This window comes from Bos grunniens, chromosome 23 (genome assembly GCF_055505025.1).
Source record: "Bos grunniens cultivar Pamir isolate PY7600 chromosome 23, Bosgru_T2T1.0, whole genome shotgun sequence".
Classification (NCBI taxonomy): domain Eukaryota; kingdom Metazoa; phylum Chordata; class Mammalia; order Artiodactyla; family Bovidae; genus Bos; species Bos grunniens.
Window position 1 is genome coordinate 20,094,795 of NC_141187.1, and position 12,319 is coordinate 20,107,113.

The 12,319-nt window shown below is 45.1% G+C and overlaps 1 protein-coding gene and 1 long non-coding RNA gene across 14 annotated transcripts in view; one reads left to right on the plus strand and one right to left on the minus strand.

Moving 5' to 3' along the window:
• The window catches only part of RUNX2 (RUNX family transcription factor 2), a 351,949-nt gene that overhangs the window by 227,743 nt on the left and 111,887 nt on the right, over positions 1-12,319 (plus strand). For 8 of the 13 annotated variants that reach the window (XM_086371922.1, XM_086371924.1, XM_086371918.1 and 5 more), the window contains one exon: positions 638-4,961. The exons of the other annotated variants lie outside the window; for them this stretch is intronic. In XM_086371922.1, coding sequence (XP_086228048.1) covers positions 638-1,116 — 479 coding nt within the window. In that variant the 3' untranslated portion in view covers positions 1,117-4,961. Of the gene's footprint in view, positions 1-637; positions 4,962-12,319 lie in introns of those variants that run through there. 13 annotated transcript variants of the gene reach the window in all.
• On the minus strand, positions 4,703-6,715 carry LOC147346885 (uncharacterized). Its single transcript, XR_015153259.1, has 2 exons — positions 6,543-6,715; positions 4,703-5,557 (listed from the first exon to the last, which is right to left on the minus strand). It is a non-coding gene; the product is annotated as an uncharacterized LOC147346885 (long non-coding RNA).

Here is a 12,319-nt window from a genome sequence, read left to right on the forward strand (position 1 = left end):
TCAAATCAGTTACTAAGATGAGGAAAAAGTACATAAATTGGTTACCAAGATGAGGATTTTACATTATTTTACAAGTTCAAGTGATAGGCGTGTGTTAGGGTATCTTTTTTTATATTCCTTCACTGATGAAAGGGCCCTACTAAGAGTATCAATACCAAAATGGATCATTTTGAAATTTCTTTATTATTGGGTGAGAAAAAGAAATGTGTCAGACTTAGTATGAAGGTCACTTCCAAATATCTGAGGTGCCACAAGAAACAGAAAGGGAAGAGAAAAAAAATCAATGAGGATTCAGTCTTAAAGTCTGGTGAGTGAAATCTGTCTCATGGAGTATGGGGTTTACATGTACAACCTAGCACATATATGGGTTTTTTAAAGCCCTTTGGGATTCTCTGGGGCGGTGGGGGGTGGGGTGTGTGTGAAGAACTTGAGGCTAAAAGACTGTAAAATGAAAAAAAAAAAACCCAAAAGACTGTGTAGTGACTGGTGCATTTGAAAGTCTGTTTGTGGCTTGCTGTTCCATTGGGGAAAAGCTAAAGTTTTCTTTTTTTCTTTTTTCCTTGTAAAAAAAAATTCTTTCATGATTTTAACTGATATTTACAGATGTTTCCCCCCCATCTTCTGTTGTAATTTTTAGGTGCTTCAGAACTGGGCCCTTTTTCAGACCCCAGGCAGTTCCCAAGCATTTCATCCCTCACTGAGAGCCGCTTCTCCAACCCACGAATGCACTATCCAGCCACCTTTACTTACACCCCGCCAGTCACCTCAGGCATGTCCCTCGGTATGTCCGCCACCACCCACTACCACACCTACCTGCCACCACCCTACCCCGGCTCCTCCCAAAGCCAGAGCGGACCCTTCCAGACCAGCAGCACGCCATATCTCTACTATGGCACCTCGTCAGGATCCTATCAGTTCCCCATGGTGCCCGGGGGAGATCGGTCTCCTTCCAGAATGCTACCGCCGTGCACCACCACCTCGAATGGCAGCACGCTATTAAACCCAAACCTGCCCACCCAGAACGATGGCGTTGACGCCGACGGAAGCCACAGCAGTTCCCCCACCGTTTTGAATTCTAGTGGCAGAATGGATGAATCTGTTTGGAGACCCTATTGAAACTTCCTCAGCAGTGGCCCCAGCGGTCTCGGTGGGGAGCCACATCCCCAGTGTATCGACATATACATATATAGAGAGTGCATATATATGTATATCAACTCGCTATCTACAAAGTGCCTGTTTTTTTAGAAAATTTTCTTTTCTTCTTCTTTTTTTTTTTTTGCATTCAGCCACTCTGTCACGATCTTGCAACCCTAAGAGGGTAAATCTTGTAAAGCAAAAGGCCCAAGAGAGAGACAGTCCTAACCAGGTTTCAGATAATTTTCTATTTAAACATGTACCTTTGCAAACAAACAAAGGGAAAAAAAAAAAAGGTATTTTTTGTTTGCTGTTGTCGTTTGGTCTCTTATCCTCGATCATCTGTTCAGATGCCAGTTCAGAGAGGTGGACTCCAAGTCCGGGAGGAAGAACAAAGCCGCTTCCTCCCCGTGTTCTGAAACCACACGTCCTCACGGTTCACGGCACCGCAACACGTGGACCAGTGCCTGGGCAGACCCGCTTACAAAGCCGGTCCAGGTGCCTGTGAAGGGAAAAGAGGCAGAAAGGAATGCTTCCACTCCCCTGCCATCCATTCAGAGTAACTGTTCCAAACTTTTGCTTTCATACTTTCTGCAAGTACTCATTTGAACTGTTTGGGTCAGTTGTTTTTATTATTATTATGTTTTTCCTACTTTAAGAAAGTGACTTCAAAAAAATACTGATCAGGATAGATTATTTTATTTTACTTTTTCGTACTTCTTTTTTCCTTTTCCCATTGAACCAAAAGGAAATCCGATCCCGAAGCACCTGCCCCCTCCAACCCACTCCTTCTCCTGTTATGCAAAACTGAAAATGGCAATACCTTATTATAGCCATAATGGTAGAGATAGTGTTTGCGTTTGGCTGTGTGTTATTTGTCTTCTTTTTTTTTTTTTTAAATTATGAATATGTGTAAAATCTGAGGTAACTTGCTAACGTGAATGGTCATATAACTTTAAAGATATATTTATAATTATTTAATGACATTTGGACCCTTGAAACATTTCTTAGTGTATTGATATGTTGACTTCGGTCTCTAAAAGTGCTCTTTATTAAATAACAAATTTCTTCAGTGGGCTAGAGCCATATCTGAAATATTGCTAAGCAATTTCAGTTCATCCAGGCACAATGTGATTTTTTAAAAAATACTTCCATCTCCAAATATTTTAGATGTAGCTTGTTTTTGCAATGTATGAAGGAATTGATGTTTCATTCTTTTCAGATCTTTGATTGCCTCTAAAACAGCTTTGCCTTTTTAAAAAAATAGCAATAATTAGAGATTTAAAAAGCACCCTGAGTCCTTTATCACTTATGTTGCCCTTTATCAGCATAAAATGCTGGAGTGATGTGGTTTCCTAATTTCTTTGAAATAGTGATGACTCTCGTCATATTAAAAGACAAGCACAAGTGAATCCTTGAACTGCAGAATGGCGTTCTGTGGTTTCATACTTAAAGCAAAACTTAAAATTGCCAGGCTTCACGCTGAAGACGCAGTCAGCTTAAAGCCACACACGTAACTGAAGGATCAGTCACGATACGCAAGGTACAGGAGAACAGAACTGTGCCAGGGAGCCTTACCCAACCCGCCTTACCCAGACAGTAAGTCAGGGGAACCCAAATCTGCCTTAGCCTGGGCCCCACTGGCAGCTCTCCACAGAATTTGCATTTAAAGGAGCAGAATTAAGTCATTGTCTTCTGAGAGCAGGGTCATCTGAAGGAGCAGGCAAGTTCCAACAGGCAGCTGATCTGAGAACACACAGGCTGTGGGGACCCATACACAGCCTCTGATACTCATTGTATTTCTCACCATGGAGGGTGTCAGGAAGGCAAGGCTAGGTGGAATCTGGTGTCTACTACTGCGTGTGAACTTGAGCTGAAGCCCTCCTGTCGGATGTACTCTGAGCTCTCCTGGTCCTTAATCCAAGCCAGGACCGCGTCCTGACACCACCAGGCAGATCCCCACCCGCCTCCCCCACAGGTCAGGGCTCTTTCGTTCAAAGTCTGTGCCCCTCTCCAGCCCCCCACCCTAGGCAGAACCTGTTAGAGATTTGCCTCCAGCCCCCAGAAGCCCCTTGCTCCCTGGTCATCCTCCAGCCCACTTCATAGACCCCCCAAGCGTCTCGGGACAGCTCAAGGGGCATTGGACCTGTGCTTCTCACCTGGGAATTCACCCTGACTCCCCGTAATAAAAATCAAGGGGAACACCAAACCAAACCAAGACACTTTGCCTTCTAAAGGTTGTATACCAAGTATGCCTAGATAAATAAGCCACTTTTCTATTCCTAAAGATGGAAGTAGTAATGGATACTATTTATTGTTTGTGTGTGGTGGCTTGAAGCACACCACCATCCATTTATTTTTAAGTGTAAAATATGTGTGTTTGTTTCAGCAGCACTTAAAAAAGCCAGTGTCTGGTTACACATTTCAATCTTAATTAATTGACATAAAAATGTTCTCTCCAGTGCCAGCTGTACCCTATTTAATAAAAAAGGTACTATATCTATACATTCTTTTTTAATGTTAAAAGGGCTTTTTTAAGTTTACAGTACACATACTAAGTGACTTGAGGGACGCTTTTGTGTTGAAATGTTAGTAATGGCTGCAGGCAGCAACCCAGAAACACTTTAAAAGTTTTTTTTTCTTGGGAAAAATTCAAGCAGTTCTTCCTTCTCTCTTCACTCTAACCATTTCAATGGGGCAATTTACATTTCTTAGATCAAATTTGGCCCTTTTTCAGCCTGGGGATTAAATTTTGCTTTAAAAAAAAAAAACAAACAAGTCCTTAATTTGCACTGAGTCACGTGCATGATTTGTGATTTCAAGATTAAAACAAAGCCTTACTGCTACTATGGAACCATGAACTAGCCAGCACTGTACCTTCTTCAGGTTAAAATGACATGGTTTACAACGTCACCAATATGGCCACTTTTTTAAAGACCAAAACAACATTAAAAAACCTGTTTTAACCTGTGTCAGAGTTCCAGATTAGGTTCCAAAGATTTTTAGATTTTTTGTGAAATGGCATCCAGTTTAGAACTCAAAGATTCAACAGATTAGCTGTGGTTCACTCTTCAGGCCGTCCTGCCCTGACCAGGACCTTTTAAAAGTGAGCAGAGAACTGCACACCATTAGGCCCCATTCATTGTGGAATCAGAGGGGAGGAGATGGGTGTGCTGGCTCAGAGTTCCCTCCATTCCCAGGAAAGCGACTGACTCAGAGTCTAGGGGAATATGTGAAAACACAAAGCATTAGCAAAAACAATAATTATACCTATGACATTCGAAGGAACCATAATAAATAAATAAAAGATGACTTTTTCCAAACCTTGAATTTGTTGTTCTTAAAAAAGATAATGCCTTTGAAACGTATTTTCTATGTGAGAAGTTTTTAGATGTTTGTTTACTTCATGTTTACAAATAACTGTTTGCCTTTTCATGCAGTACTTTGAAATATTATCAGCCAAAACCATAACTTACAGTCATTTCTTAGGTATTCTGAATAAAATTCCATTTTTTTTGGATATGCTTTACCATTCTTAGATTTCTGTGGAACAAAAATATTTGTAGCATTTTGTGTAAATACAAGCTTTCAATTTTTATTTTTTTTTCAATCGCTGTTGCCCAAGACTTGCTTTCGTGCACATATTGTACAAATTCTGCTTTGTGCCACAGGTCATGATTGTGGATGAGTTTACTCATAACTTCAAAGGGACTATTTGTATTGTATGTTGCAACTGTAAATTGAATTATTTGGCATTTTTCTCATGATTGTAATATTAATTTGAAGTTTGAATTTAATTTTCAATAAAATGGCTTTTTTGGTTTTGTTATGTGTGTACACTGGGTTTTTTCTCATCCGCGGCTTCTTCTCTTGTCTGACGCCTGCTCCTGTCTACACCTGGGCACTTATTGGTCATAGGACTTGCCAGGGCTGGATGAGAGCAGAGATCCTATATTATTGGTGAGAGGAAAAGCATCTTGGTAAGCGCTGGATTCTGCTTTGGACCTAGGTTCAACCCCTGGGTCTGGAAGATCCCCTGGAGAAGGGAATGGCTACCCACTCCAGTATTCTTGCCTGGAGAATCCATGGATAGAGGAGCCTGGCAAGCTGTAGTCCATAAAGTCACAGAGTCGGACACGACTGAGCGATTGACACAGAGATGGGTGGGTGAAGAATCTAGGAGTGCGCTCACTTCCTTATCAGACTGTTGTCTGAAGGAAGGAGTGCTCACCCCACTCTTGGGTAAAGCCCCTTATTCCAACCAGGGGAGCAGTCAGGGTGGAAAGACAGCAGCCTCGATGGTTCCATGATCCTCATCTCCAGGCACATATATAGGGCCAGCAGTGAACCCTTGACTGTAAGCACAAGAGCCACCACCCATAGAGGGGCGATCTATTTTCCTCTTCACATCTCTTTGGGGTTCCTAAAAAGAAAGTCAACCAAAGACGAGGATGAGTAAAAACGGACCTTGGCCTGGGGAGCTCTAGCTTCAGAAAAATTCTACTAGTTGTGAGACTTTTATTCTGGGCCGCTGTTTATTTTTGGTAAGTCCCTCCTCTGCAAGAAGGTCGAGGGCCTGGGTTAGCGTGGTTGCTTTCTTTCTGTCCTGTGCTGTCTATGCCTGGGCTTATCACACTTTTAGGGAGGGACAAGAAAACCTCCGTACCTATGAGCACGACCACTGGCTAGGGGCCCACGTCACACTACGAATTAGAGGCTGCCTTTCAGATCTGCTCATTCTTACCTCTTTGGCTCTGTTTTCTAAAAGAGCTTAGCAACCGCTCATTTCTAAGCCTAGGAGACATCCTAAAAGCACTTGGGGTGAACTTAGGCAGGGGAACTTGTTTGCGACTCTTTGAGGATGCATATTTATTTATCCTTGTAAGTTAAACATCTGCGTGACTTTAAAAGGCATTGCACGGGAGGTGGGCATGGTGGCTCTCTTAGCCATTCCAGCCTTGTCCAGTGGCAGCAGGGTTTAGGGTGCATCACTGTCCTCCTCGGGGGTCTCAGCTTCTTGGTTTATGGAAAGGTGATGGGCTAGACTTTGGTGCTATTGACATTTCAGGCTGGATAATTCTTTGGCGTGTGTGCGGGGAGCTGTTCTGTGCAATGAAGGATGTTTAGCAGCATCCCTGGCTTCTACCAGCCATACACCACGAGCAGCTACCCACTCCTGATGGTGAAAAATGTCTCCAGACGTTGCAGATGTCCCCTGGGCGGGGCAGGGCCGGGGTGGGGCTCAAAATTGCCCCGATTGAGAACCATTGGGCCAAAGCCTCCAACTTCTTAGGCTTTCTGTACAGAACCAGTGTAAGAAGACATTGCTTATTCAAACAGGAGAATCAGGCAGGACACCTAGGGACTTCCCAGGGAGGCAGGCCCATCACCCTCTCTCACCACCTCACCTGATGGCACCCTGAGGTCTGCATGTGTCGGGAGGCGGCTGCTGGCTCTCCCTTCTGCACTGCCTCCCTCTTCCCCGCTTCATGGGCCACGTAGCCCTTGATCAGCACAGCTGTGGGGCTTTGCTGGGACTGGCCGGCTTGGCTGCGTTCATCAGGGCTCTCTGTTTCTCACTGGAAACAACCGGCGGAAGAAGAAAGCAATTTCTCCAGTGTTTTTGACCCTTCGTGCCCCCTGCCCCCCAAATATTGAATCATCAGACATTTCTTAGAGAGTGGGTGTTTCCTGTTAACTCAATCCCAGCCGAGACCGGCCCCATAAACACCTCAGCTCTCTGTCGCAGAGTTTATTTGGCTGGGAAATGGGTATTGCCATGTAAACAGGAAGCCCCCTGAAGTTATTATCTGCAGATGCGGTTGAAGAGCCACATGTTTATATTTATGGGATTTGAGAACAGTCTGGAAAGGCCAGGAAGGAGGTAGAGGAAGCGCTCCTCGTTCGCTGGGAGGCGGGGCCCGCAGATCTTCACGAGCTGATTTTTCAGCCCCTTTGGAAGCGGGTGGTTAATTGCAGTCACCCAGCCAAGAGCCAGGGTAGAAATGGAGGTACCGGCTGGTCTGATGTAAGCAAACAACCCTACCTAGATGATCAGGGTAATGGGGGCACAATCCAGTTTCAGTGTCTGTCGCAATCATTTAAAGCTAGTTTAGAGACGTGCCCTAGGAAACAAGGGTTTTGTTTTTTTTTTTTTGGTTGTGGGGTGGTTTGTGATAAGATTGCTATTTTGTAGTCTCTGAGTTTTTCTGGGGTAAGTCAACTGACCACCTCTGTCTCAGTGAGCGCAGGCCAGCTGCCCTGTGAGACCCCAGGCAGACTCATGCATTAGCTCCTCAAGTCAGTTGAAAGGGCCTGGGAAGGATCCTTCATGGGAAGGTCTGCACCACCTGAGCTGTCCGGGTGTTGGTGCAGAGAATGTGGGGTGGCAGGGCAGCTGGCTTCTCCCTTGCCCTGGGTGACCTGGCCACTTCCATCCCTTCTCCACCACCTCTGCTCTTCCTTCCTGGGCTCTCTCCTCGGTCCTGGAGAAGATGCTGAAGGAAGGCCAGGTAGTAACCAATACGTGGATAGGTCCTTATTTAAATTATGAGCTCTGAGCAAAGACAAGGGCATTTCCTTGCTCCTTACCAGCCTTTTTCTGTAGCTCCCCCAGGGCTTCATAGCAGTAGCCATTCAATTGCGAGGCTTTGAAAATGAAATTTAAAAAAATAATAATTCATCAAAATTTAGCCTAGGATCCACTGCAGATGTAAAGGGTAATACACTAAGCGGGGTGTGTGTGTGTGTGTGTGTGTTGGGTGTGTGTGTATGATGGGTACATGCACGCCTGAAGAGAGGGAGAGGGAGGGAGAAGGGGGAAGGGATGGGAAGAGGTACCAGAGCAACCTCTCAGGGAAAGATGAGGCTCAGTGCACACACAGATGCCCCTTGACACAACATTTATTTGCCTCAGATGTTCTTTCTCCTGCAAATTCTGCAAAAAAAAAGCACACCTTCCTCCCATAAGCAATTATTCTTCCTCAAATAGGTTATTTAGAAGGGACCGGGGACACCGGCCGCCTCCCTGAGATGTGAGGAGCACAGTGATGTGGATGACTAAGAAGGGCTATTATTCATTTTTGTAAAGCATTTTTATTCACAAGCGTTCCGTGATTCAGCCGGCCCTGCTGTCCTGACAGACACGCTCAACCAGTTGGAAAGCAGAAAGATCAAGTTTCTAGAAACCCACTAAACGTTTACTAAAACTTACTTTAATTTTGTTTTCTTATGATCTTGTTGCGATGATGTCTGACCACTCAGTGGGGTTTTCTGAAAAACCTACTTTATGTCTTAGCATCACAAGGGTAGCTCACTTCGTGATTGCCACGCTTTGTTCCCGGTTCTGTGTCACTCCACAGCCAATAGGAAGGGAGAAATACCACCCCTGCCCCGCCCCCACTCCCCCCAGAGATACCATCCTTATGGAGAAACCAAGACCATCTAGCAGAATGCTAGGAAAAAATGGGGGCCGGGGAGGGCCAGGGACAAGCTAAAGAACTTCCACACAAGCCCCTCAAGAACAAGTTTTGTCTTCACCACACAGAAGAGGTCAGAACACAGAATTGCAGCCAGGTCTCGTGTGGCCCTGTTCTCCTACTGCCTTGAGGCATTTCTCTCTGAGAACCCAAAGTCCCAGGGTAAACCAGTGCAGGGAGGAAGATGGAGTAGGATCCATGGAGTCAGGAGATATAGGGTACAGTGGCAGAGCCAGAGCGGGGTTTTGAGAGATGAGGGTACCAGCAACTCCCAAAACACAATCAGACAATGCTTTGGTATAAAAAGTGCAAGTGTATTATTTAAAAATAGCAAAAGGCCAACACACAAAACCATGTGATGTGTGTAATCGTGAGGGCCTTGATACAATGGCTTTATCATTTAAAGCTCCTTGGGCATCCTTTCCTTCTTAAATTAGGTCATTTATTTATTTATTTTTTAATAACTGCTTCCATCTCTGACAGTGCAGCAACTCTGGCCAGTTTCACTTTCTGTTTCTCTGTGAGTTTCTCTCTATTCTTCTGCCCTAAAATGAGAGGAACCTTTTGTGGGACTTGTGACAGACCCCAGTAATGTCTTAGCCCAATTCTCTTTTTCCCTCACAGTCATTTAATATTGAAATCTTGAAAATCACAGTGACCTTTCTCCTTTTTAGCCGTGTGCCCGGAGAGTCTTTCTGGGTGTGGCTGTGAGGGTGTAGAAAATCCAACTCCTTATCAAGATCTTATTAGTGGTTTTACAGATGAGAAAGGCAGAGATTATTACTGACTGTAATTCTCTACCACAACTTCTGGGGCACACTGGGAACTCAAACTGTGGAGGAGAGACTTCTGGACTGACTTTCACTCTTCTCAAGCATCCAAGGGAGGGAAGGATCCAGGAGGGATGCAAGGCGGAACTTTAGCAAGGAGTTAAGTGGTTAATAGAAACTCAGTTTTTTTTTTTTTTTTTATTGGCTAATAAAACCTCTCAGGGTTTTTCATATTATATGGTTCCTTCAGGCTTCTAGCCCAATGCTTAAAATAAAAAGCAAAAGATGAAAACAACAACAAAAAAGCTGGAGTCTGAATACCCATGCAGCCCCAGTCTTGTTTACTTTTTCATTTCCGCAGTTGTAAAAAAAAAAAAAAAAATTTTCCTCTGGTAGTTCAACTTTATCACACTGAAGGAGCCGGGCAGTATTTGAACAACTCCAGCGATTCTTGCCTCCCAGTGAAAGGAAAAATTACGCTCTGTCTCTCTGTTTCGGGCAAGAGGAGACCACGATGCGAATGACAGATGCATGGGGAAATTTCAAAATGAAAGCCTGGGATGGGGGTGGGGAGTGGGTTGGGGAGAGCAGATATTGAACCGAAACCAGCTCTGGAATCCTGAATGCAAATATCTCTGTCCATTTCTTGCCAGTGGTGCTGTTCTCCCAAAGGAGCAGGATGTTCTTGTTTTTAATAATAGCCAGACCAGATGCTAAATTCTCCCCGGCAACATGCTGGAGAAGTGAGAAGGCAAGCAGCTGATTCCTGTTAAGATGAACACCAGGCGAATAAGCCAGAAAGTATGAGAATGCTCTGGAGGTTTTCGCTTTGTAAACCCCCGTTTGGCAGAAAGATCACAGAATCTGAGTTGAAAACACAGAGTGTCCTCCTGCCCCGGTGCCTCCTCCACTCGTGCTGCCTGCTGGGGGCCTTGCTGCCTTCTGGCCATCCTGCCCTTTTCTGAGTTCTCCAGAGCACCGGCCCCCAGGTCCCCCGTGAGGGAAAAATCGGAAGCCCCGTGCCCTCCGGCTTTCACTGACTGTAAAAAATAAAAAACAACAACTCATCAACAGGAGGGATTTTTTTTTTTTTACTTGCTCCTTGCCATAGAAAATAGTGAAATCCTGAACCTGAGCCAATGATTTTAAAATGGCATCTTTGTTCCATCTTTTTCGCTCTCTTCTTCCCCCTGTCAGAGTCCATCAAATCTCGCAGTTCTTATTTTGTTTTAGGGTCTGCCACACATGGAAGATGCTGCTTTCTTCTTTCCCAGGGAGCTGCCAGAGCCACTGTGGGGCTCTGCAGGGCTGGGCTGACCACAGCAGACATTGACCCAGCTGCACACTGAGGTCTGCTCTCGCCACCCAGTTCTTTCTTTCCCGGAGAGCAAGGGTGCCTGGCTCCCTGACTGCCTCTCCTTGGGGCTTTGTGCCCAAAGTCTGCAGGAGTGAGAGAAGGAATGGATGTTAGGAGCAGGTAGAGAGGTTCATACTGGTAATCAGGTCCCTAGAGTTCTCCTGGGGCTTCCCTGGTGGCTCAGTGGTAAAGAATCTGCCTGCCAATGCAGGAGATACAGGTTCAATCCCTGGGTCGGGAAGATCCCCTGGAGAAGAGAATGGCTACCCACTCCAGTGTCCTTGCCTGGAGAATTCCATGGACAGAGGAGCCTGGCAGACTACAGTCCATGGAGTAGTAAAGAGTCAGACATGACTGAGCCCCTAAACAACACCAATGAAGTCCTCCTTACGGCTTTTCTTCTTTGTCCCCATCATCCTCCTAAGCCCTGGTACTTCCTTTTCCTGGTTGCTGCTCCCTTCCCTGCAATGCGGACAGGACAGCCTAGCTACTGTTTTCTCACTGTTTTCTTCCTCGTTAGCTGTCTTTGAAGTTTGTTAGGCCCAGACCTCACTAGCATGACCATTCCAGGGAGAAGGCAATGGAGACAGAAGATGGTTTACCTCTTTCCACTCTTGGGATGGCACTGAGGCCATTGTTTTAATTTCTTCTTGGGGAAAAGTCATATTTGGTACTATAACCTGATCAAATAAGAATACTTACAACATTTAATTTTCATCACACACTTGACTATGCCCTTGGCACTTGGCTGAATGTTTCATGAGACTATCTCAATCTTCCCAGCAACCTAGGAAGAAGGTAGTACTGTCTTTATCCCCATTTTACTGATGAGGAAACAGGTTTAGACTTGCCCAAGTTACACAGCCATTAAGACTCAAGCCTAGATCTGTATAATTCTAAAGACTATGTCCCTAAGCTAAAACTTTAGACACACTCTCCTTTATCATCAGTGAAGAAAGTAAATGATTTAATGAGATATGAGGAAGCCTAGCAAAGTGTCTGTAGCATAATAAATATAAAATAGATGGACTCTCTTATAGTTACTCTTTGTGCCCCATGGACTGTAGCCCTCCCGGCTCCTCTGTCCATGGAATTTTACATGTAAAAATACTGAAGTGGGTTGCCTTTTCCTACTCCAGGGGATCTTCCTGACTCGGGGATCAAAACTACATATTTTGTATCTCCTGTACTGGCAAGCAGATTCTTTTTGGCTCAGTGGGTAAAGAATCCACCTGCAATGCAAGAGATGAGGATTTGATCCCTGGGTTGGGAAGATCCCCTGGAGTAGGACATGGCAATCCACTCCAGTATTTTTGCCTGGATAATCCCACGGACAGAGGAGCGTGGTGGGCTACAGTCCATGGGGTTGCAAAGAGTCAGACATGACTGAAGCAACTGAGCATGCACAAGCATTATTGTTATGCCTGGACGACAGAGGATGAGATGGCTGGATGGCATCACTGACTCGATGGATGTGAGTCTGAGTGAACTCCGGGAGTTGGTGACAGACAGGGAGGCCTGGCGTGCTGCGATTCATGGGGTCGCAAAGAGTCGAACACGACTGAGCGACTGAACTGAAC